At 42.6% G+C, this 26,656-nt stretch overlaps 1 protein-coding gene across 1 annotated transcript in view; it reads right to left on the reverse strand.

Annotated features, from left to right (window-relative positions):
- Positions 1-7,680: 7,680 nt before the first annotated feature.
- The window catches only part of adam19a (ADAM metallopeptidase domain 19a), a 122,323-nt gene continuing 103,347 nt past the window's right edge, over positions 7,681-26,656 (reverse strand). Inside the window, exons 18-23 of the mRNA XM_080485975.1 lie at positions 21,048-21,156; positions 19,471-19,612; positions 18,132-18,228; positions 16,619-16,870; positions 14,690-14,895; positions 7,681-8,594 (exon numbers count right to left, since the gene is read on the reverse strand). Coding sequence (XP_080342101.1) covers positions 8,543-8,594; positions 14,690-14,895; positions 16,619-16,870; positions 18,132-18,228; positions 19,471-19,612; positions 21,048-21,156 — 858 coding nt within the window. The 3' untranslated portion in view covers positions 7,681-8,542. The remainder of the gene's footprint in view (positions 8,595-14,689; positions 14,896-16,618; positions 16,871-18,131; positions 18,229-19,470; positions 19,613-21,047; positions 21,157-26,656) is intronic.

Consider the following 26,656-nt stretch of genomic DNA (forward strand, 5'->3'; position numbering starts at 1 on the left):
ACGGAGTGAATGAATACTGCAAAGTGTCTTTGAGTGTCCAGAAAAGCTCTATATAAAATCAATTTATTATTGGTCAACATGTCACTCAGTTTCCTCCAGTTTTTCCACTAAAGTAAGAGTTTCAAACTCGTACTCCAGTAAATAATCCACCTCCTTCATTTTGACTCTTCGCTGTTTGTTAGCTTTAGCCGCTAACAAGCTGCTATTTGTTCGACTCGCTCCGGTTCTGTGAAGCTCCGCCTCTATCAGCGCCAGCCAATCAGCTCCGAGCTTCTAAATGAAATAGTTAGCGGGGCTTCAGGATTCAAGCCCCACAGGGCATCAAACTCATGTGATCTAAATGTATAGAGCCACGGCCTGCGCATGAACACTTACATTTTTCTGCATGCAATACACACTGCATGGTGAGAGAGGGGCGAGCTACACTCATTCAACCATCGGTGCAGATCAGGAAGAAACACAACCGAGGAGACCACGAGGAGACCAATAACTAAGGAGTCTAGTCCTCACACACTAATTAAGTGCCATTTAGGAGGACATTTTATTCACAGACAAGAACATATTGTAGATAATCATAAAGAATTATTAACATACTTTGCCTGCAATCCTTTCTGGTGACACCAGGTGACACCAGCTGACACCACTAATGACCAGCAGCCCCTGGACTTAAGGCTCATATAGACTGTGCGATTATAACGATCTTCTAAGTTCACAGCTCACCACACTGTACAGCACGGCTCTAATAAACTTTACACGTGACACACAACATGAACTTTGTTGTGTGTCACTATGAAAACGCAAGCTGAATCACAGCCTACGACGACGTGAGGCAACACGATTGTGCAGGAATAAGTGATAAATAAATAAGATGTCCTAAACATAAACACGCACAGAGCCTCGCCATTGTGGCATTTATGTGTTTGAAGAGAAATCCACAAGAAAGAGAAGGAGAATATGGACGTCGTCGGGCCGTACTGGGATGCCAATTTTGCAAAAGGAGCTTGATTTAAGTACCTGTTATCTACTAGCTCTCTATTGTGGTCTTTCATTACTCAACACTACATGTAGTATGTCTTACACTGCATGTAAACGTACCAAACAGGTCGCAGCAGCAGGTCGCAGCAGCAGTCACCACGCTGTCAGAATCTTAACGCAGGTTGTCTTTGGCCGCAAGACCAAACGGGCGTCCTTGAACTGGTCTCACAGAGTCACGTAGGACTGCAATTCTCCCACAATCGCTCTGTATTTGTCTGGGACGGCCAATCCACAGTGTGTCGTGGCTTTTACAGAAACTTCTTGGAAGTGGAAAACAAGGTCAAGATACAAAACAAACAAGAACAAAGTGAGAAAAACTTTTTACAGAAAACATAAGAAGCAGTCAGTGTAAAACAAAAACTACAGATCACATCAATATAAGAGATGCAAAGAACGCATTCTGGAAAATCATGTGAAATGATGTGATCTTGATGCCGGGGACGTTCAGCTTCCTCCCGGTCGTCATTGTGCAGCTTTTTTTTTAGGTGAATCTTACAAAATGGGACACAAGCACCAAACTTGATCGAAACGAAATGAAACAACAACTCCTTGTTGGCTACTTTTTTGAAAAAATATAATGGCCTCCTGCAGTTCAAGATGGCCGCCACTTTTCAAGTGACTGCCATAATTATGACTTTTCGCAATCAATATGCACAGACTTGCCCAATATGGATCGTTCTGGTACTGAATCATACATTTTAGACCATGAAGAATCTGACATTTGAACGTCAGAGTCACTTAGAACCTTCCGTTTACCTTATTTGGTAATACAGATCAAAATTGCAGAACGGAATTGAAGGATTCAGAACAAAGCAGACCTGGTGTTTGATGTGTACCAGCCATCAAGACCGAAGGCAGGGACAAGGAAAGAGGGAGGACGTAGATCTGGGGTGCATGCGCATGCAGCAAACGGCAGTAAGGACTTTGGCATCCCTGGTCGATGTTTGTTTTAACTGTTTTATTGAGTGTTTTAATAACCCATCCAAATGAGGTCAGGAATTTAAATTTCTTGACGCCACAGGAACCACAACCATGGACAAGTGCTACTTTGCCTTAATGTTGTTCCCTCTTATTGCCACAACAGTTACCATCTAGACCAGGGGTGGGAAAACCTTATGGCCCAGGGGCCACACTGACTGTTAAGATGTGGGAGATGGTCAGCCCCAGATGCATACATATCAAACATAAACATGAAAAAGGCATTACGGTGTTAATACTTACATTCACTTTTAATGGGAACAGTGTTGCTGGTCACCCTTTTTTCGCCAGCGCCTTGAAGTCTGGGGTTAGTTTCGTCGTGGCAATCCTCCGAACAGATCTGAAGGGTTCGTCGCTCATCTGGGATCTGTGTGGTGCTTTGTTGGTGTTCATCACACTAAAAGTCTGTTCACACACATACGTAAAGCCGAACAAACACCAGCATCCTCTGTGCCATCTTCTGGATGTTTGGAAATTTGGTTGCACTTAATGGGGCATAAAACTCATCTAGTTTAAGAGAGTTGAACTTCTCTTTGACGACAATGTCACACTGAAGATCAATCAGCTCCAAACTGAAACTCCTGTGGCGCCGTTTCAGGATCTTGTGTGGAGGGACATGACATCAGCTGAAGTGACTTTTCAATCTTTCCAAAATCAGAGAACCGGCAGAATTCTCCATGCAGGTCGTGCAGGGATTTCCTGTATTTGTTCACGTGTGGAGGGCCTTCTTTCAGCGTAGCCACTGTGAGGAAAAGAGCGAATGACTTGTTGGACATTTGCCTTGTGACTAAAGCGAGCTTGGTATTGGAGGCTCTGATGTTTGTGTTCATTTCATGCACAAACTGATCTTTTCCTTTGTAGCTTCACGTTCAGCTCATTCATGTGTGTCAGTATGTCCACAGCAAAAGCTAAATCCCAAAGCCAATCTGACCATTATAACCTTCTTTTTGATTTTTTTCAAGACTGGAGGAGTGATGTGATGGTTGGAGGACCAAGAATATCCATACATCAGGACTTCACAAATGAACTAGCAAAAACAGAACTTTGTGTCTTGGGATTGATGGGCAAATTGTTAACGGCTCCATGGATGAAAACATTCTATACCTCTAGTGAAAGTGAGATTAACCACGTGGAGGGGATTGAGGATGTCCAGCAGGCTGCAGAGAGGCTGAGGACTGCAGTAGATGACCTGGAGAAACGTCTTTAATCAGATTGGGATCTCTTCAGTAACACATTGCAGATGTGCACCATCCTCGAGTTACGAAAGGAGCTACAGAAGGAAGCCGCCGCCGAAACCATCTACATCAAACTGATGACGGCGTATCTAAAGGCCACTCAGCAGGTGTTGGAGTGACAGTAAAACACATATTTCATTCCAGAAATCACTGACAACTGACAGAAGCTCTGTGAGAAGCCATAACATAGATACAAAGGAGATAATGGGAATATTTTCAGCCTCCCAGAAAAGATCACCAAATACCACAATCTGCTTTCTTTCATGCAGAATACCAACTGTTTCAGTATCTAGACCAGGGGTCTCAAACCGCCGGTCCCCTGACCCACACCTGATATAAAAAAATGTAATGTAATCAGCCTGTCATTTTTTTCCTTTCACCTTTTTTTTGTTGTTGTTGTTGTTGTTTAAATTTAAATTAGATTCTTCGTACATAATTGAAAAAAAAAAACTTCTTTAAAAAGAATGTAAAGTATTTCATTAGATAATTTGAAAAGTTGAATGAAACCAAGTGAGCGTGATTTTGGTCTGCCCTCACCAAAGATGTGCTCTTCCAGACCAAAACTTAAAGTGGATGATGAACATAAACATTTTCAGGAAAGATGGAGATTGCAGTATTTCTTCATAGAGGTTGGTGGAAATGCTACCTGCCTCATCTGTTCTCAAGGAGTATTATCTGAAGCGCCTCTACTCAACGAGACACGGAAGATCTTATTCATAAAGCCAAGAAGGAAGCTAATGCTGTTGTTGAAGCCAGTTATGTGGTGAGTGAGTTCATCACGAAAGCCGGAAAGCCATTCACCGACGGTCAGTTGCTAATATCCTGTGTCCAGAAAGGACGAACTTGTTTAGAAATATTTCTCTGTCAGCACACACCGTTTGCAGAGCAGACTTGCAAGATGTAAAGTGAGAGTGTAGAGCTGTCATGCACCAAAGCTCGAGCTTTGATTGTCATCTCATGAGAGGACCACAATATGACAAGACAGTGCAACGTATCTGAAATTTTACTTCTTTGTCAGTCCCACACAACATAACATGCTATGGAGCGCTTCTGCTCACACAGAGGAGCGACATTTGGCCTGATGGAGGTCACAGATGAAACCCTGAGTACAGGTTCAAGATGAGCATCACTAAGCCTGGACCTGTACTTGCACTTTTTAAAGTTCATAATAGTGAAACGTTTCTGACGCAGATATGTGCTCCGAAAAAAGACTGAAAACTTTGGACAGCTCTGTGAAGGACGGGACTAATTCTCTCAAACATTCTTCAGTCCAGGGGACTTCCGGCGGCTCGGCGACCAAAATGGCAGCATAATACCTACAAAGACAATTTGAGTTTGAGACCCGTGATCTAGACAGTATGACTATGGATAGGGGGATAGGGAGCGAATATTGCTGAAAGCAGTGTCATATGGTAGGATGCAAAGGGACATAAGAAAGACAATAGCGGTGAGTGGTGAGACAACAGGAGGAAAAGAGACAAAAGAGGGAGGACAAATAGAGAAAGGCTTTGGAGAGGAAACCAAAGGACGAGTCTTTGGAAAATGTTTTGGCCAACTTTCCTGCCATTAGTGAGACAAAACTCGTGGATACTTTGGTGGACAAGCTTGTAGGCACAAGGCTTGTTCAAGGCAGGATAATGACAACAAGAAAACTGGCCTGGTATCATAACGACAAATTGGAGAAGTTCAGGGAGGCTTCTGGCAAATACACTGCTCAAAAAAGTAAAGGGAAGACCTAAACAACACAATGGAACTCCAAGTGTATCACACTGGTGTGAACTCAACCTTTCCACTAATTGTGAATCAATTTCACCTGTTGTGCAAACGAAGCCGACAACATTTGGAAATGAGAGGCGATTATCAAGACAACTCCTATAAAGGTTCTGCAGGTGGTGAACACAAACCATGACGCTTGGTCACTTTTGAACTTTGTTAGTGTTCTCAGTCCTAGAGGAGGCAGGAGGCGGTGTCTCTAACTAAGCTGCTGGCCTGCAGTGAAGAAATACAGGTATAAATCTAAATAGTAAAGGTACAGTGGAAATCATCCTAAGTATCGTAAGGCTGAGTAACATTCAGGAAGACGTCTTTAGGCGTCAATGCAGCAAGTAGGGAAAAGCTTTGTATGAACTGGCTTCGTACGATCAGCTGCTGTTCGTGTCGTCAGAGTGTTCAGCTCAAACTTCAGTCGTCCTTTTTAACAATGTTTATATGAGCTTCCTTTGAATCCCAATGAAGGAAACACCATCAGGGAACACCCTGAGCTTCCTTTGCAACGCTGTCACTCACAATCCCAAACATGATCCCACACTCTTCTCAGTGGAAGCCACGCCCCTTATCAGTGGAAGCCACGCCCCCACGCCAGAACAGGGCCAAAAGCTTGAACCTGAAAAAAAAAATACAATCTGAAAGTGAAAGAAAGTTTTGAAAGTGAAAAAAAATTTAAACTTGAAAACAGGATTTGAATGTGAAAGAAATAAGATCCTAATCTGAAAACATTAAACCTGCAACTGATAAAACAACACCGACATTTAAAAAAATAGATTTAAGAGTGAAAAATGAAAATAAAGGATTTTATCAAAAGAATTCCAGAGCTGAATCAAAATTATATTTAAGTTAAAAATAACTTTTCATACACTTATTTTAATTTTGAATACAGTGTTTTGAATTTTTCAAAAATGAAGACGGGAATCAGGTGCTTAATCACCTCTGTGCCACAATATCATACTGTATTAATGGATGAATACAACATGCTTGGGATCGTTGCGTTTTTATCAGTGCATCCCCATGAGAAAACCAGTGATGATTGTCAGATCAATAACATCTCGATGCCTGAAGGATCAACCAGGCTGGGGTCAGAGGTCAGAGGTCATCATGACCAGAGGGAGGACGTTCTCACAACGCTGCCACAGGCTCACCCACCATACATCCTGGCTTCTGCATAGAATTCTGATTGTATAAAATAAAGTACACTGACATGATTTATGTGGTTTTTTTCCTTCTTTTAAAGTTGTCACAGGTAAACGTTGAATGTTTGTCATAGACATTTACTCCTTTCCTGCTCAAGTAACTACAGTTATTCTCCATTCTTGTCGTTTGTTTTGCTTCCTGCACCACATGACCAGTGACAAACTGGATGAATGACGTGTAGGCAGATCAGTTTAGGAGCTGACCTCTGACCCTGAGGCTTCACTGGGGTTACAGCTGCAGTGTGTTTTGCTGAAATAAGCTGAGAAAGACTGAGACAACTTCATTGTCATTCATGGACACAGAGGGAACTTTTGTTCCATGGCTCAGCAACAGTTTAGAATATAGAAGGACAAAAAGGTGCAGTGATGTGAAATGTAAATATAGCACAGAATAGATACTTTGGCTGTATATACAATATAACCAGCCAAATTATACACAACTGTACCAGCAGTGACGTACAGTAACACTGCAGAGGATGACAGTAGTCCTGGAGAGAGTCACCCTTCCTTAATCTGTTGCTTTTAATCCATCTTCAAATCTCAGGTCTTCTGGAGGTGTGGTTTCAAATCCCACTTCTGACATGCAGTAGTGTCAAAAAAATCTTTAATCTCTCCTAAGATTTTGAGAGTGATCAGGTTAGAGGTCATGGCCTCGGTCACGAAAAGGTCAAAAAAGTATTTCCGTCCTAACACAGTCCGTTTTAATCCAATTGGTGTCAAACCCACACCAAAAATATTCCTTTTTCAATTCCCTATCCTCCGATATGCCACATGATGCTGTGAGATCTTTATCATCATATGTCTGGGTGGGGTCACACAGAAGTGGTAAAATATGTGAACTTCTGTGTCACACAGTGATAACATGAAGCAATGTATTTATTGGTTTGAATGTATGCTTTTTACCAAGTTTTTGCAAAAAACTCTTGAGCTGAATTGCATGAAATTTACATGGATTAGATTATGAGACCAATTGGGTCAAAGTTTAGGAATAATGTGGTCCGTTTCAATCCGTTTGATGTCAAACCAACTCCAGATTGTTTTCAACCCCCTATCCTCTGATATGACATACGATGCAGTCACGTCATTACCTTAGTTTGTGGTTGGGGGTGTCAAAGGTCACGGGAGTCACAGGGAAATTGTAAACTTTGTGTACATCAGTGTCAAACAGTGAAGCAATTCAAACAAATGATGGAAGGAGGAGTGCGGTTGATCAAATAACCTTGTAATCCATTGGTTTCCATGGTGACAAATGTGGCCTTGGTGCTGTTTTGCACGTTCTACAGTTGTTTAGTCACAAATGAGCAGAGAATTAGACTTCCACTTTATACATGATCTTTTTGAGATTTGGTTCACGAATGTGGCTCTTCTTCATCACTAAGAATCATCACAGCTTCTGTTCACATTTCAACAAAGACAGAATATAAAAAAAAGACCAAAGTTGAAGATTGTTTTTATAATTTTTTTTTATGTCAAATCACACAGCAAAAAACATTAAAAACAATTCAAGCGTCCGGTGTGCTGAGGAGGCTGGCGCCCAATCAGCCTCCAGCATGTAAACTGTAGAAGAAGGAGAAGGAGAGGGAGAAGGAGAAGAAGGAGAAGAAGAAGAAGAAGAAGGAGAAGAAGAAGGAGAAGGAGAAGGAGAAGAAGGAGAAGAAGAAGGAGAAGAAGAAGGAGAAGGAGAAGGAGAAGAAGGAGAAGAAGAAGAAGGAGAAGAAGAAGGAGAAGGAGAAGAAGAAGAAGAAGAAGGAGAAGAAGAAGGAGAAGGAGAAGGAGAAGAAGGAGAAGAAGAAGAAGAAGGAGAAGAAGAAGGAGAAGGAGAAGAAGAAGAAGAAGAAGAAGAAGAAGAAGAAGAAGAAGAAGAAGGAGGAGGAAAAGAAGAAACGCTCCTTCCTCTTGATGGCTGATCTGCATAAAAAATAAATTACAAAACCTCTGACTTAAGAGGCGGTGACTCATGGTGAACTGATTGTGAGATTTTCAAGCATTAGGGCCGCGCCCTGGTACGAAGAAACGTCTTTGGCACAGAACAAAAATCAGAACTGTTAAAGGAACCAAAGTGTAAACAAATGGTCATTACAAAAAGCTTCTTATGCACAGACATCACGCGTTAAAAAACTGACAAGAACTGTAAAAAAACGATTTGGCAAATGGGACAGTCCTCCAGGAATGACATTGTCTCATTCTGCAAGGTCTCCGTGCAAAACTGCATCCTGGTGCATGATGGGATGCTGGTGGGAGGACGGGCCAGTAGGACTCCAGCTCCAGGTTCTCCTCAAAACGCTCCATAGTGCAAAAATGCAGTCAGACGCTGGAGGTCACGAGTGGTCACTTCTGAGCCCGAGATGAGGCTGTGTTTGGTTTGGCTCCCGGTACCGGTCTGGGGGGGTGCAGATGAGGATGAGGAGGAGGAGTGGGGGAGGAAGGAGGAGCAGGGGGAGGGAGGGAGGGAGGATGAGCAAGGGGAGGAAGAGCATCGAACCATGAGTCAATGTGACGGCATGTCCTGATATTTGTACACACACCACATTGTTTCCATCTGAGTCATGAAGTTTCACAACTGATATTTACAATTGAGCACATTTTATGTCATTTTCTCTTCCTGTTTTGTTTGAAAATTTCAAGAAAATGTATATGTTTTTGCTAAAATGACTACTGGTTTTACCATTTTTCTGTGGCGACTTTTAGTGGTATATATATATTTGAATTGTTTTGCTGTTTCTCAGTAGCTATTTTGCCCTTTGTAACCCTTTTGGCAGTTCTATCTGTTTTAACTTTATTTCTATTTGGCTGATTCGAGCTGTTTTATATGTGACATTTATCACATTGAACTGTGAGACAAGGGGGATTTAGAAGGATTGTCTGCTGTGTAGATCCAATAAAAATTAGATCGAAGTATTTATTCAGATATAATTACCGCAGATCAACAAGTTTATTTAATAGTTATACAACATTTAACAGCAGGGGTGTAAATCCACCGGCCTGCGGGAGGACCCAATATGGCCGTCGGATGAGCAAGGGTCACCAACGCAGTGCCCGATGGCACCAGGTCGCCCCCAAGGACCACGGGAGTCGCCCACAAGCCTGTTCTACAAAGAGCACAACTCACAAGTGAGCTGCGTCTAAAATATAATTTTATTCTACAGTAATTCACTTGCCCTCCCTCTTTCCCCCCCGTCCGTCAACCCACCGTGTTCAAAACTCATTTTTTCTTAAAAATGAAATAAAAAAATAAGGAAACATTTATTTTTTATTCATTGGCAATATGTTTTGTAGATTATTGTCAAAGTATACACTCTCATTGTACATTAAAATATTTCTAAGATATTTCTTTATTCTTAGAAAAGGGATTCCCTTCCGTGATTGGTCGTTTCTGTGGACACGGAAGTGACGTCTTTGTTAAGCACTGCTTTATAAATTTATTTGCCTCGCCTATCCTTTTTATTTTCGATCGGCCATTCCTCAGTATTTCTAGCATTGAGGTTAAAATCAATATCTGCAGTGTTCATTTTTAGGCCCAGAAGGTTTTGTGGCTCCAGAGTTTCTGTTCAGTGGGAAACGGGTCCAAATGGCTCTGAGTGTTGAAGGTCACGACCCCTGGGCGAGTGAAGATGGGACGTTTGTTCTATGAAATGTTTTCGCTGTTTTGTTTTTGCTGACATTAATAGAAATGAAGTATTGAATACTGACATTATCTGTTTCCCACCTTGTTAAGTCATTGTTGATGAATATTGTGAGAAATCATGAATGTGATCAGTGTCTTCACATAGAGGAGAATCAATAATAATAATATATAACTAAAGGCAAACTTTCACAGGAGAGTGTCAAACTGGCAGCCCTTCGTATGAAAGTACCTATGAAGTAACTCTCAGTACCGATGAAGTAACTCTCAGTACCTATGAAGTAGCTCTCAGTACCTATGAAGTAACTCTTAGTACCAATGAAGTGGCTCTCAGTATCTATGAAGTGGCTCTCAGTACCTATGAAGTAATTCTCAGTACCTATGAAGTAGCTCTCAGTACCTATGAAGTAGCTCTCAGTATCTATGAAGTGGCTCTCAGTACCTATGAAGTAACTCTCAGTACCTATGAAGTTGCTCTCGGTACCTATGAAGTGGCTCTCGGTACCTATGAAGTAACTCTCAGTACCTATGAAGTAGCTCTCAGTACCTATGAAGTAGCTCTCAGTACCTATGAAGTAACTCTCAGTACCTATGAAGTGGCTCTCGGTACCTATGAAGTGGCTCTCGGTACCTATGAAGTAACTCTCAGTACCTATGAAGTAGCTCTCAGTACCTATGAAGTAGCTCTCGGTACCTATGAAGTAACTCTCAGTACCTATGAAGTAGCTCTCAGTACCTATGAAGTAGCTCTCAGTATCTATAAAGTGGCTCTCGGTACCTATGAAGTAGCTCTCGGTACCTATGAAGTAACTCAGTACCTATGAAGTAGCTCTCAGTACCTATGAAGTGGCTCTCGGTACCTATGAAGTAGCTCTCGGTATCTATGGAGTGGCTCTCAGTACCTATGAAGTAGCTCTCAGTATCTATAAAGTGGCTCTCAGTACCTATGAAGTGGCTTTCAGTATCTATGAAGTTGCTCTCGGTACCTATGAAGTGGCTCTCAGTACCTATGAAGTAGCTCTCGGTACCTATGAAGTAACTCTCGGTACCTATGAAGTAGTTCTCGGTACCTATGAAGTGGCTCTCGGTACCTATGAAGTAACTCTCGGTACCTATGAAGTAACTCTCAGTACCTATGAAGTAGCTCTTGGTACCTATGAAGTAACTCTCAGTACCGATGAAGTAGCTCTCGGTACCTATGAAGTAACTCTCAGTACCTATGAAGTAGCTCTCGGTATCTATGAAGTGGCTCTCAGTACCTATGAAGTAACTCTCAGTACCTATGAAGTAGCTCTCAGTACCTATGAAGTAACTCTCAGTTTCAAAAAGGTTGGTGACCCCTGAACTAGAGGGTGTAAGAATGACAACGATATGAAGTAAAGTTCTCCTTTACATTTAAATGGCAGTAGCTGTTGGTAAGAACAAATAGTAATTTACTGAGAACATCATTGTTTCAGTGATAGTGGACGCGTTATTAAAGTTAATTCTCAAATCGTTAGTGAAGAGTAATTAGCATTAAGCATTAACACACTGTGAAGGTGAAGGAATATAAACCCGCTGCACTGCGAAGTTTTACCCAAAGAGAAACCTGAAGAAATCTTTCTCTAGGTTGTGACAGACAAGTCCAATCATTCATAGCATTTCGAGGACGCTTTCACACCAGGACAGTCCGGGGTCTCCATTCATTTGTTTTGGTTTGCTTTCACACCGAACTTTAGAGAGCGGACCGCGTAATCATAACAGCTGCTCGTTCGGAGGCGGAAACAAATAAAAAGATGAAGCAGAAACCGGCTCATTGATTGGTCCAGACCGAAAGCTTTAGTCGGCTAGTAGCTAAACGAGCTAAATAGCGCAAGGCTAATGGGTAGCCACAAGCAACTGTAATATAAAGTCTTCAGACCATATCGACCGCAGGACATTTTCCTTATTTTTCTTTCTGCGTCTGCGTCTTCAGATTTGTGCGGTGAGCTCAAAATGCACTGCGCTCTACGTCTCGTTCGTCACTCGGTCCGCTGGAAAGTCCGCTGACAGTCCCTGATGCGTTTAGCGGCTCTGTGGATCAGACCTCAGTTAATTTGCAAGTGAACTCAGACCCACATTTCCAGAGTTCACCTCTTCGGTCCAGACTAGAGTCCGGGGCAGTTTCTCACCTTCCCACACGGACCGGATCGTGTTCTTATAGCGTTCTGATGCACTTCAGCTCAGACTTTACCTGAGTCTGACAGCTAAGTTTTAAATGGTGACAGGGCTGTGGTGTGGGGAGCGTTAAGAGTGATTTTATCCTGTCCGATCTGCTCGGAAGGTCTCAGAAGGAGAGACCGTAGATAATGAACATGTTTGAGACTAGTGATATTACACTAGAGACACAATATCTGTGACTATAAATCCTGTAGTGTGTTCTGCTAGAGGAGCCGAGCAGCAGGGGGTGTGACGTCATGTGAACCGGTATGAAAACCAACCAGGCTGAAAGCAACACTGCTGCTGGAGCCAAAGACAGAAAGTTCCCGACTTGTTAATGCCTGACTTCATGAGATTATAGATATTAATTCATTGGACTATATAAGCAGACCTGCACGGCACTGTGGTCACTCAGTTTCTCTTTATTATCCCTCACTGCTCTTCTTTAACTTTATGTTTTCCACCACTCCCACTGTGGTGCAGTGGTTAGTGCTCTCGCGTCACAGCAATAATGTCATGGGTTCAAATCCAGCCGGGGCCTCTCTCTGTGGAGTTTGCATGTCCTCTGTGTGGGCGCGTGGGTTTCCTCCCCAAAGTACATGCACTAGGGGTACCTGAGCGCTGCTATCGAGGGGTCAATCGGTATCAGTTCACTACATGTTAGTGGTTGTTAACATTGTATGTGACAAAAAAAAGTTTGTTTTGAGGCTGCTTCCCCCCTGTGTGTTCATGTTCATGTTTTGTGTTGGAATATTATTTATTATTTCCTCACCTTGGCAGCAGAGTAGATGTGCGCTTCATAAATTCATGTTTCTGCAGTTAGATCAGACGTGACCATTATTATTAACCTCATTATTCCAGATCAACCCTCATGGAACTAAACAGACTTGGAACAAGTCAAGAACAAGAACAAAAACATCCTTCAAAGCCTCAGTGAGCAGGATTGGTTTTTATTAAGTCATAGTGAGCGCTCTAAACACTCCGTCTCCGCTCCACGGAGCTCTGAGTTCTCCAAGTGGGCGGGACAATCCAGCACCAATCAGGATAATATAAAAATAGGCAGGTCATCTTGCCAGAGATCTGATTGGCCAGGAGACGGAGCCTTCATTCCCTGCTCCGGAGTTAAACATCAGAGTACCGGGGTGATTTATCCTGGTAAGAAGTGAAGCTGCTTCGCAGTACAGAAAACCCAGAGTAATCCTGAAGTTACCTCCATAACAGAAACTCCTGAGTCGTGATACAGACCCCAGGTTGATTTGTGGCAACATGTTTGTTTACATGTACATGCCGTGTTTCTCACTGAAGTCACGTTTGACAACTACAAGATTTGGAATATTGAGCGTGAAGAACATAGACCTATATATCTAGTTTTATAGAAGTCTATGGTGCAGAGCCTGATACTCTGCTGAAGGATCTGATAGTGTGTGGTCAGCTCCGCAGCCACACACCATCAGATCAGAAGAGGAAGATCTTGTGCCATCTGTCTTTTGTCATCATCAAGTGTGTGATTTTAAAAATCTTGTCGCGTGTGCCAGACTTTACTTTAGAGCTCTGCTGCAGAAACTTTGTACTGCCATCGACTTGTTGAGACGCACTTTCCTAGAAAAGCACATGTTCTGCATTTGTTTCTCCACAACCTGGAAGTTGCCAGATTGACGGCCCTCTTCTTTAGCTCCGAGGACACACGGTTCATTTTTTTTCCAGAAAGAAATTACATTGGGTTTCATCAGCGTGTTACTGGATGTTTTTCAATGTCACTCAGGCTTGCAGTCAAAATATAGTTTAATGCAGTTGAATGCAGCACTTCTGATATCCTGTCCACACAAGTCTCTGGCAATACTCTAATCGTTTAATAATACTCACACATATCACTTGTTATTTAATGCACAGAGGCATTAACTTGGTTGGATGGTTGCATTATTGGTTGCAGATTTTCAAAGTGTGGTCATCTTCTTGTCATTTTTATTCCTGACAGACTTTTTATTTCCACAAAAATAATCTGACTGACCGATGCACTAGTCCAGCTGGTCATACTGTGCTTTTTCAGCTTCACAAACATGTTTCATTATATATAAGCTGCAGTGTGTGGACAGTATTTGTCTTGAACATTATAGAACACTGGGCGTGTGTTAGAGATTATACAAAATACTGAGGCGTTTCCATCAATAGATTACTCCACAATGTGATTTTTAACATCTGAAATTGTTTGTATTACTCATGATTGTGTGTTTTTAGCCTTCATGCTGATACAGGATTGTGATGAGTCATTTTCCAGCTTTTCATAACTTATTTGTGGATTTTATTAAAATATTTGTCTTTTCTGATTCTCTATCTTCAGTATCACTGGAGGAACCTGTGAGTTACTCTTGAGCTGACTTATCCTTCGAGGTCCACATCAAACAAGGCTGCAGGACTGCTGCCTTTCACCTGGCCTGCTTCTACAAAGGTTTCTTCCTGTTAAAAGGAACTTTTGCTCATGTGGAGTTGTTGAGTTTTTCTCTGTAAAAATGCCTGGAAATGATTGAAATAGTGGTGTTTTATTTGTCGCTATGTAAATAAAATTTAATTCACAGATTCATTTCAACCTACAGTGAGTTGTCACATCCAACACTTGCTCCATTTTATTTCCATGGACATGAAACAACGTGATGACATCTGATGATGTGAGGGCCTACCTGAGAACTCTCAGAGGGGGGATGGCTGAGACCTTTCCCTGGGGTTTGGGTCCTACAGGCGGAGGCATCATGACCAGCAGGCCTGTGGAGGGCTTGGACACGGTGGTCCTTGTGCTCACAGTGAGTGGTTGTCCTCTGGCTGGGCTGAGAGGGAGGGGCCTCTGAGGAGGGAAGGGGGATGATCTGGACTGCAAGTCTGCTGCCAACTGGAAAACAGATATTTTTAACACTTTTGAAACTGCACACAGTTCCCGTCAATCCTCAAACTGTAGGAATAAAATTAGAAATGCAACTGAAAGGTAAAAAGAGGATTGTCAGTGTGGAAGCAGTCACAGTAAACTTGGACTGATGACTTCAGCTTGTTTTCAGTCAACAGAGTCGTCAGAATGTGAGTTTGGGTGAGAAGAGCCACTGCATGAAGAACTCCTGATTGATTCTGGATTCACGTCATGAGATATAAGTTGTTCCTAGGGTGTAAAAGTTAGCAGAGTCAACTTACAGCTCAGATGGAGGGGTCTGTAGGGTCTATAGGGTCTATAAGTGTTTATAGGGGTCTGTAGGGTCTATAGGGTCTATAAGTGTTTATAGGTGTATGTCAGGGTCTGTAGGGGTCTATAACTGTTTATAGGGGTATGTCAGGGTCTATAGGGTCTATAGGGTCTATAAGTGTTTATAGGTGAATGTCAGGGTCTGTAGGGGTCTATAAGTGTTTATAGGGGTATGTCAGGGTCTGTAGTGTCTATAAGTGTTTTTAGGGGTATGTCAGGGTCTGTAGGGTCTATAAGTGTTTTTAGGGGTATGTCAGGATCTGTAGGGTCTATAAGTGTTTATAGGGGTCTGTAGGATCTATAAGTGTTTATAGGGGTATGTCAGGGTCTGTAGGGTCTATAAGTGTTTATAGGGGTATGTCAGGGTCTGTAGGGTCTATAAGTGTTTATAGGGGTATGTCAGGATCTGTAGGGTCTATAAGTGTTTGTAGGGGTATGTCAGGGTCTGTAGGGTCTATAAGTGTTTATAGGGGTATGTCAGGATACGTAGGGTCTATAAGTGTTTATAGGTGTATGTCAGGGTCTGTAAGGGTCTATAAGTGTTTATAGGGATCTGTAGGGTCTATAAGTGTTTATAGGGGTATGTCAGGGTCTGTAAGGGTCTATAAGTGTTTATAGGGATCTGTAGGGTCTATAAGTGTTTATAGGGGTCTGTAGGATCTATAAGTGTTTATAGGGGTATGTCAGGGTCTGTAGGGTCTATAAGTGTTTATAGGGGTATGTCAGGGTCTGTAGGGTCTATAAGTGTTTATAGGGGTATGTCAGGATCTGTAGGGTCTATAAGTGTTTGTAGGGGTATGTCAGGGTCTGTAGGGTCTATAAGTGTTTATAGGGGTATGTCAGGATACGTAGGGTCTATAAGTGTTTATAGGTGTATGTCAGGGTCTGTAAGGGTCTATAAGTGTTTATAGGGATCTGTAGGGTCTATAAGTGTTTATAGGGGTATGTCAGGGTCTGTAAGGGTCTATAAGTGTTTATAGGGATCTGTAGGGTCTATAAGTGTTTATAGGGGTCTGTAGGATCTATAAGTGTTTATAGGGGTATGTCAGGGTCTGTAGGGTCTATAAGTGTTTATAGGGGTATGTCAGGGTCTGTAGGGTCTATAAGTGTTTATAGGGGTATGTCAGGATCTGTAGGGTCTATAAGTGTTTGTAGGGGTATGTCAGGGTCTGTAGGGTCTATAAGTGTTTATAGGGGTATGTCAGGGTCTGTAAGGGTCTATAAGTGTTTATAGGGATCTGTAGGGTCTATAAGTGTTTATAGGGGTATGTCAGGGTCTGTAAGAATCAGCAGAGGTCTAATGTGGTCAGTAAAGGTCTATGGGAACTATAGAGCTCTGTATGAGTTTGTAGAGGTCTGTAGGGGTTTGTAGGAGTCTTACCAATGAGGATCGTACCGGGTTGAGGGGCAAAGGTTTCTGGGGTGGGCTGAGCCTCTGTGGGTTTTGGGGGGATTTTGTTGTGGGTGTCAGCTGCTTGCTGGTTGGCACAGGTGGATGGACCACCTTGGGTCTCTGAGCAGCACCAAGAGGAGCGTGAACAGGTCTCAGAGGCCGGACCACGTTCACCAGCTGGGCACCGTTCTGCACGGGACTTGGTTTGAGTGGGAGGACCTCTCTGTTGGTGCGAGGAACCTGAAACAGAACCAAGACAAAATAACAAACTCAGAGGAAAGTCACAACAGATCAACCGTCAAACTTCTGTTATTGAGGGCTGGACTGATCCGTCCAATCAGCCTTTGAGTGGACGATCAAATCTGAATCCTTTCATTGTCATTATGCTTATTCTGCCAGACCCATAACGAAAATGCAGTCGGAAGTCGACACTTTCAGAAAAAAGAAAAAGAAAAGAAAAATGACTCCACCCCCCGGCGAGCTCAGTAGGTAGAGCATGAGACTCTCAGTCTCATGGTAGAGGGTTCATGTCCCACGCCGGCCACCACCTTCCTGTGGGCTCACCACCTGCAGGAAGGTTCTTAATGGTGCAATGTGATCTGGGTGACGGTGCTCAGACTGACACCCCCACCACCCAGAAACAGAGAAGAGGGAGAAGATGGATGGATGGATGGATGGATGGATGGATGGATAGATGGAAAATGACTTAAAAAATACACTTTTAACAAAGTGAAAACACAAATTATCTCAAATATCAAAATGAATGAAATGTAAAGCTGATGTGGAAATATGTGAACCTTATTCATTGACTAAATTTAGGTTATTTCATTGAAGTACTTTTAACAAATCCTCTTTGTTATTATCTTACTACCTTAATGTTTACCTCTCAGTAATCTTCAGATATAATAGGTGTACAGCAATAACAATTTCCATTTTAGCCTTTAACAGGTAATAATGGGGAATTCTTTTTGAAGTTCCTCTCTTTCCTTATAGAGCTGCACACTGCATGTTTTCCATTAGATGTGACTTTTTTGTTGTTTGGAGATAAAATGTACCATTATTCCTTCAATTACTCTCTCCTATGAAACTGAGTTTGTACACAAACGTAATCATGTTAGAAGAATTGCAAACTGTTTATGTATTTATTTCACAACGTGTTCACAGAAATTGGCAGAAACATGAGAAACTTTAAATAATGTCTGACATATTGGAGTGATTTACACTTGTAATTCTTTGACCTTCTGTTTCGGCCCAAAAGATTTGTCTTCCTCACTGTTTGTAACGTCCTGATCTATTTATGATTTTTTTTCAATGACAAATGAAAACGACAAATGCACTGCAACTCCAAGCTGGTTGCCCTTCCAAGAAAGAAATACTACAGAGCGGCGTCATGATATCCTGCTGGGGGGAGGGGGCATCTGGGAACTATTCAAAGTGAAGGTCAAACTCATGGATGGTCCATTTTTAATTTAAGCACAAAGAAGACGCTGATTTTCCTCACCTTCTGTCTGCTGGCTTTACTGCTCTGTCCAACTACCTTCAGGTGAAAGGCTGGATTCAGATGGCCGTTCGCTCCTTTATCATCTGACGCCTTCGTCCTGAGGACAGACATGAAGAGAGACATTAGGAGGGACATGAGGAGTTAAGACAGATGAGGAGAGACATGAGGGCAGACAGCCATGAAGCGCCTTCATGTATTTATAAAGAACCTGAGCCTTTTAATTCTCACTTGGAAGTGAGTGAGATGGTTCATGGGTTCAAATATAGGCTGGGCCTTTCCTGGTGGAGTTGGAATGTCCTCACTGTGCGTCTCCTCCAGCAGTCCAAAGACATGTATGCAAATAAAGTGCCTAAATTGGCCATAGGTATGAATTTGAGGGACATTGTCTCTGTGTAGGTCCTGTGATGGAATGGTAACCTGTTTACCCCCTGAAATCCTCAGAGGTCCGTTTTCAGGGACACCGAAAGCTGTTGTTGTGTAACTGAACAACTAAAACACAACAAAACGTCGCTCTTTTCTCTTGTAAACAGGGCCTGAATGGACCCTGAAGTGCCGACAGATGTCTTTAGTATATTTCACTTTAGTTATGAGTGTCCATGTAAACACGTAGTGAGTGTGAGGAATGTCACCGGGTCAAACTCACAGGCTGAACCGATTGTTGTTCACCTCATTCTGCTATTAAGGATCTTTAAAAATCTTTAGCTGCTGGTTTGAAACGGCTGCGTCACACCAGAGTGCAGGAATTCAAAGCCTTCTGTAAGCTGGAGCTGCTGGAGTGCTATCAGTCCACCCTGTGGCTGAAACCCTCCATCCATCCATTCATCCATCCATCCATTCATCCATCCATCCATCCATCCATCCATCCATCCATCCATCCATCCATCCATCCATCCATCCATCCATCCATCCATCCATCCATCCATCCTGTGCAGAGTTTTGGATTTGGGAGAGGAGTTCCTCTCGTAGTTTTGCAATATCACTTCTTAGTGTTGCCCAGGCATTATTCACTCTCACCTTGTCTCACCAACAGGAAATGAATCAAAGGAAAATCAATGTTACATAATGACTTGAGTTTGGTTTTTCCTCATTTCAAATCATATTGTTGACGCTCTGCTCGTGCTGCAGCACCTTTTGTCTTCTAACGTATTGATTACGGAAGCTTCAATGTACCAACGTGTTCAGAAAGTGAAGCAGTGCTGTACGCTGACTCTTACCCGTCCACACCGATCGAGAGTTCACACTTTAAGCAAGATGCAGGAGGGAATATGGTGTGTAAGTCATACGTGTGCAAAGTAGTATTAGGAGAGTGTGTACAGTTGTTGAGACGAAGAATACACACTTGTTGTTCTTATTCTTCTCCCTCTGTGAGCGCCACCGATGGTAGAAGGACTTCTTGATCCTGCAGCAGTAGAAGAGCAGCAGGACTGATGGAAGGATCACCAGGAAGGCAAAGACCAGGCCCACCACCAGGCCCACCTGACCTGCGGACGGGCACGCACGCACACACACGCATGCACGCACGCACGCACGCACGCACGCACGCACGCACGCACGCACGCACGCACGCACGCACGCACGCACACACACACACACACACACACACACACACACACACAGAGAAGGACATCAAAACGTGGGCGAGCACTCAAGCACATACAGACTTAAGATTTGTTGTGATTTTTATCACTTTTATTTGTGAAACAGAAGCGCAGCCACAACTTAAACTTTAACTTAGCTTCGTGTTGAATAGGAGTCTTACGCCAGATATTATTGCATGGAAATTGAAATAAAAATGTGTCTGTTTTCAAAATAATTGACTGTGTTAACCTCCAATTGTTATAATTAATCAAAAGATAATAAAAACATTTCAAGCTAACAATAAGAAGTTATATGCAGAACAAAGAAAGTAGAGTTACAGTTCAGTTTTGCTTATGTTGTATCTTTAGAATTGTGAAAGGAAGAAAATGCCTGACGGCTTTCATAACATCATGATGGTTGACCAGCTGGACGTAATCACTGATCAGATGCAATTTGCAAAAAACTTTCAGTGATTCTTTAAGCAAACGTACACCTGATCATACATTAACTGTCAAATAGCATAATTTTTTGCAATTAAGAAATTTTACTGTCACTACTGCTTTAAAAAAAAAAAAAAAAAAAGGAAAATCTTTCACATAAATCCAAAAGAGAAACGCATCTTTTAAAAACAACAACAAAAAAATAAGACCAACATGGTACACTAAGAAAGCCACAGGAAATAATGATTGAAATCATTTCTCATAATATTACAAGAACAGAATTAAATGTGACTCGTCCCCTCGGTCATTTATGCCCCTCTGTCATGCTGTGGAATGTTTTCACATAGAACAACGAAACAGCTCAATATTAAAAGAGCAGAAATGTGAGAACTCAATAATGTGATCCTTCAAGATTAAGTTTTAAAACCAAATCATTAATAATACAGATTCCAGTGCAAAATAAACACTTGGCGGATTCAGTGAAATGCAAACCACTGGTGTGTCACATCATTTCCTCGCCCTTTAGTGTAAGTATCAAGTGTTCTCCACAATGGTCCCACATTATCACCTTAAACCATGTATACGCTTTATAAAATAATACGCAGGAATACAGTATAAGTAGACAACAACCTGAATCCTCTGTAGGTCATTATGATGGAATTATCATCAAAACACAAGGGTGGATGTATGTGACTAAAGCTGCAGACTTAAATGAACCATTCAGAGAGACAAAGAGAGAGAGAGAGAGAGAGAGAGAGAGAGAGAGAGAGAGAGAGAGAGAGAGAGAGAGACAGAGAGAGAGACACAGACAGACAGAGAGAGAGAGAGTGAGACAGACAGACAGACAGAGACAGAATCACTGGTCTCACACACACACACAGCCCCTCTGAGTACTTACTGTCATACTGGACTGGTCCACTGTCCACGCTGCCCCCCAGTCCTGGTTTCTCACAGAAGGGAGGAGCCCAGCCTCGGTTACAGTGACAGTTCTTGTTGCTATTACAAACCTGCAGAAACAAACCAGGAACAAGGAATCAGGAACGTGACTTGCTGTTTGGATTGATTACAATTCTTTCTTCATTTTGAACATAAGAAAACACATCCTCAAAACAAATTCTCAGCTTAAAGTCATTTTCACTGATGCTCTTATGTGTGAAATAGAGTTTTGTCAGAAATGGAACATCTTACAGCCTTAAGCATCACTCTTTTGTTTCCTTGTATAAACAGCCTGCTGCACCAGCGACATCTTGGTTTGGTGTTATGCTCAGACTGTTACTCTAAAACAGTACGAGTAAAGTGTGTAGTTACTCCACTGTGGTAGTTTCTACATGTTGTGATGTCATGTTGTGCATCACAATGGAGGTGCTGGTTTTGGTCCTCGGGTCACATGTTTGACACCATGTTGGCTTCAGACTTGAATAGCTGTGGGGGGAAGTTGTGCCTTTTGCACGTTTACAGAAGCAGTTCAGCTTCTGTCAGCTTCCCAAACGCAGTCAGGCCTAATCTAGTCAGTCTAATGTCTTATACAGCACCTTTGACACATAACGATCACAAGGTGCTTTACAGCAATTAAAGCAGAAAGACAAAAACTGGAATTAGGTCAGTAGCAATAAATAAAAAGACTGAGCAATAAAAACATACATATATAGATAAAAAACAATAAGTATGAGCAGCTGACAGGTCAACCAAAGGCCTGTCTGAATAACAAGAATTCTAACCGCCTCATAACAGTATCGCAGGACTTGACCGATCGAGGAAGAGCTTTCCACAGCTTCGGAGCGAGAGACTGAGAAGCACAGTCACTGGATTTGTACTCGGTTTGTGAGACGACAAGCAGCTTTTGTTGGCTGAGAGACTATTTGGGCATAGAGGTGAAGGAAGTGGGCAATATAGCAAGATGTTCGACCTTGTAAAGCCTTAAAAGTGAGCGTCAGTATTCTAAAATGAACTTAAAGCAAAGTGTAACCAGTAAATAGAGAAAAGGACAGGGCTGATGTGGAACCTCTGGTTTGGTCCTGTTAAAGGACGAGCAGCTGCATTTTGAACTGGGTGGTTTAGAGAGGACGGACTGAAAGCGGTACAAAGGGCATTACAGGAATCTAAACGCAAGGAAATAACAGCTTGTAAAATCATCTCCAATTGGACCTGGGATACAACACCTTGTAATTGAGCTATACTGAGCCGGTGGATAAAGCAAGATTGTGTGATGTGGCTGGCAGCAGGGCTGTCCAGTGACGGAGGCTGGTCAAAAGACACACCGGGATTACGGAGGCCGAGTTCAACACAATCACTTAATCTAGAGCATCATCTAATATCTAATCTGTTTTTCAAACTATATAACATTGCAGAGGATTCCCACGAAAAATGTTTGTGCACTCAAAAGCTGAAAATGGCGTGCGCCCCCAGAAATTTGGGTAAAACCGTGCGTACTTTTTTACACACTTTCCTTTTGTAGAGCCCAGTCCACCTGGAAGGTAGTTCAGTTCAGATCCCTCCTCAACACGCCCACTTCCTACCATAAACGGTCAATGCAAAGTGCCTCGTCAATACTTTTGCATCTCATTTGACGCTAAATCCTGACGGAGAAGAAGTGGAAAAGGAATTTTAGTCACGAGGAGGTGGAGGTCAGGAAAATGACCTTATTTGGTGTCACAGTGGTGGAATCACTAATAAAAAGAAAACACAAGCGATCGGCAGCGCGTCGTCACCGCTGGAAATAGTGTGAGAGTCCCAGAGAGATCAGTGACTGCAGAGGTGGAGACGAAGAGTCTGATCCTCTGGTGGAGGCCAGAGGAGAGTGACATGACACCGTCATGGGCCATCATCCGAGCACAACGCTGGACATCAACACAACCTCCATGGTTGTGACGGCCAGCGTGTGGCAGCGCGTCGGAGAGGGAAGGAGACATATAGGACCGGAGACTGATAAAGTTCAGTTTCATCTGTTTATTAAATGTATAAATTAAATATTTGAACAGGGACTTGTTGCTACATGTAATGTCACAACACTGCACACTCCAGTCAAGGCCAGTCTTGGATCCACAGTTAGAGCTGAAGTCAATGAATCACAATTCACCGCTTCTCAATGCTCAACCAAGCTTGACCCGCTGTCCCCCTGCTGGCGCCCGCAGCCAACCAACCCCCCAACCCAATGAACCCCCACCCTCAGTGGTCTTTTTTATGCTTATGCTGTTTCCTAAGTTTTTACATGAACTACTCAGTGTGCGCTGTATTAAATTGCCCCGAGGGGATAAATAAAGTTTCTTGAATCTTGAATCTTCAACCAGCTTGCACACTCTTCCAACCTGCTACCCATGACGCAGCAGATAACCTCCATGATGTTGCTCGATTGTCGCTGTAGCGACAAGATACAAGGAAAACAGGTTATTTTGTTTTTCCTCTTTTAACCACATGGAGGAACCACCGCAGTGATCAGTCAACATAAATATAACACATTATGCAAATCATAAAAAGACTTTAGTTTAATGTGGAAGCAGCCACAGTTGAAGAATAAAATGGTGTTAAATTGTTCACATAGGAAATAATGTATAACTAACAACGAGAGCAATATTTCACCACTCATCCACAGACAACACTTTAATGATATATACAGAAATCCTGGTTTGTACTTTTACAGAACAAAATTTCTTTTTCATGTCATATTCTGAAGTCTTGTGAACTATTTTTTATTCTAGTCGTCATTTGAAGAAGAGGCAGATTAAAAACCCCAAACAGCCTCGCTGCTGTAACAGACCTTTCGTTTGTTTGAGGTTTTGTTTCCCAACAGTGAAAACAGGTGATCCTCCGACACCGTCAGACCCCACGTTTCCTCATTTTCCTTTTCAAAAGGATCAATAAAGATTGGATCTAAATTAAAAAGTGAAAAGCTAACACAAGCTGAGACTGTATCCTAAATAATCCAGACATTTTGCCACTGTAATCCCCGCCCCTGCCGTGACGGGGGACGGAAAGGCGACGGGAGCATGAGAGAACAAAGCAAAGAGAGAAAAACAGAGGCACAGAATAAAGGAGGAGAAAATCTGCCTGCTGGTTTCTTCCTCTCTCGTAATCCATCAAATCCTCATCAAACAACAGTGTTTGGTGGAGCCTGAGCCCCATATGCAGGAGATGGTGGAAGAGATTTCAGTCTTTTGAGACTTCAGAGTTTTATTTAGGACTACGTGAGCTTCAAACACAAGAAGCTGCAGACGCGCCAGAAATGGGTCACACTTCAATCTACACAGAACTGCCCCACCATGGAAAGTTACAGTCATCTAACTTATTAGTCTGGCATCAAGGGGGATTTACAGATTACACATCCCTCCATCCATCCATCCAACCCACCCACTTATCCATCCGTCCATCCATCCATGTCTCAAAGTTGAGTTTGAGATGATGATGATGATGATGATGATGACCATAAAAAAAATAGTAATAAATCTTAATGAAAAGTTGAAAAGGAGCAGCTTGTGTGAATTCTGAGTGAGATTCTCTCGACATGAAACAGATCCAGGATGCTGAGTCGGCAGGTCGCTGATGGTTTCTCGTCTTAAAGCAGCTGGTTTGTGAACCCTGAGGGTTTAGGAATAAACTGCACGCTTATCCAACAAGAGTCCTCATCCTCATCTAACATCTTCCTCATCCAACAACTAGTGTTAGAACTCCATTAATAAGATTACTTAATTAGAGGTTTTGTGATGAATTATCCACATTTCAGTATTCGATCCAAGAAATACCTTTTTAATTCAAACTGATTTCAGAAATGAATGTATTAATAAACATCTTTAAAATTGTTTATTTTGTTGTTTTGCTATTTTCCAATGAGTCCGTGCTTAAACTTATCTACTTTCCACGCTGATCCTCTCCTGAATCGGTGTCATAACTGAACGAAGAACCAGGGACTGCGTACTGCAAACACTTTATTAAAAGAAACTAGGGATGTCCCCATCCGATCAGTAGATATCGGATCGGGGCCGATATTGGTGATTTGTGAGTGACCGGGGATCGGCAAATCCAGCCGATCACCCCGTCGATCTAAAAAAAAAAAAAAAAAAAAAAAAAAAAACCTGCGGTCCGCAACGTCACCTAATAACCACAACAATCAGGGACTAGAAGCTCCGGTCGAGCTGCAGAAGCTAGAAGCAGGTGGAGCGGGGCCATAGACCTATAAAACTAGAGTTACATAGTGGTTTATGTGTTTATGTGCAGAAGTCTACTTCTAAATTTCTATGTGGTCTGTCTTCTTCCTTTTTATTGTGTTTGGTGAGTCACAGCGCCCCTAAAGGCCTGGCATGTGTACTACATGCCCTGAAGCCTCGTGTTGAGCCGTGTTCATAGTGACGTGTGGACGTTTTTTTGGGAGAAGGCCAGGGAGGACAAAGATCGTTTTTTCGTCGTGTGGATGTACCCTCAGTTTACAACAACAACTAAAGAGAAATAGAAGAACTTTGATTCAATAAGTGAGTTTTACAATCATTTCTAGCTCAACAAAGCTTCTGCCAATAGTGCTTTTAGCTTCAGACATCTTAGTCGCTCCAAAAATAGACAATTGAGTATATTTGCAATAGCAATGTGAGTATCGGATCGGGAAAGTATCAGTATCGGCTGATACTCAATTTTGAAAAATCGGATCGGTATCTGGGGTGTGATCGGGACATCCCTAAAGGAAACAAATACTTCCTGTGCGCCGTAAACAAGCCAGAATAACGTTCTCCAGCTCTTCTCTCTCACTCCACTCAGCTCTCACCACAGCAGCTCACTCAAACACTCCTCTGCTCGGGGGTTGTATGGTTTGCTGTTAACCAGTTGCCAGGTTGCCAGTGACAATCACCTCAATTTCAACACCAGGAAGACAAAAGAACTTATCATTGACTTCCGTAAGTCAAGGACCACACCACACTCAGGTCTGAGGATCAATGGGGAAGAAGTAGAGCGGGTCAAAAACTTCAAGTTCCTCGGACTGCACATCTCAGAGGACCTGGGTTGGACTGTGAACACCACCCACATCATTAAAAAGGCCCAGCATCGACTCTTTTTCCTGAGAACGCTGAGGAGGAACAAACTCCCTCCACCTCTGCTGAAAAACTTTTATCACTGCTCAATAGAAAGTGTCCTCACCTACGGTTGTACGGTGTGGTACGCCAGCTGCACTGCAAATGAAAAAAACCCAACTCCAGCGGGTCATCAAGACTGCTCAGTGGATCATTGGATCCCCATTACAACGCCTAGAGGAGATCTACTCGAGCCGACTCCTCCAATGGGCCACAAAGATCCGAAATGACCCCGCCCATCCAGGACACATTCTGTTCTCCACCTTCCCCTCTGGAAGACTCAGAGTCATGAGAGCTCGCACCAACAGACTGAAGAATAGCTTCTTCCCCATGGCTGTGAAGAGACTGCTGCAGGGATCATGACATGACCCACCCCCCCCCAAAAGAACTTGCACTTCAATACCGCACCTTACCAAAGACTATTATTTATTTATTTTTTATTTAAATGTGAATGTGA

Source organism: Lipophrys pholis, assembly GCF_963383615.2.
Source record: "Lipophrys pholis genome assembly, chromosome: 18".
Classification (NCBI taxonomy): Eukaryota; Metazoa; Chordata; class Actinopteri; order Blenniiformes; family Blenniidae; genus Lipophrys; species Lipophrys pholis.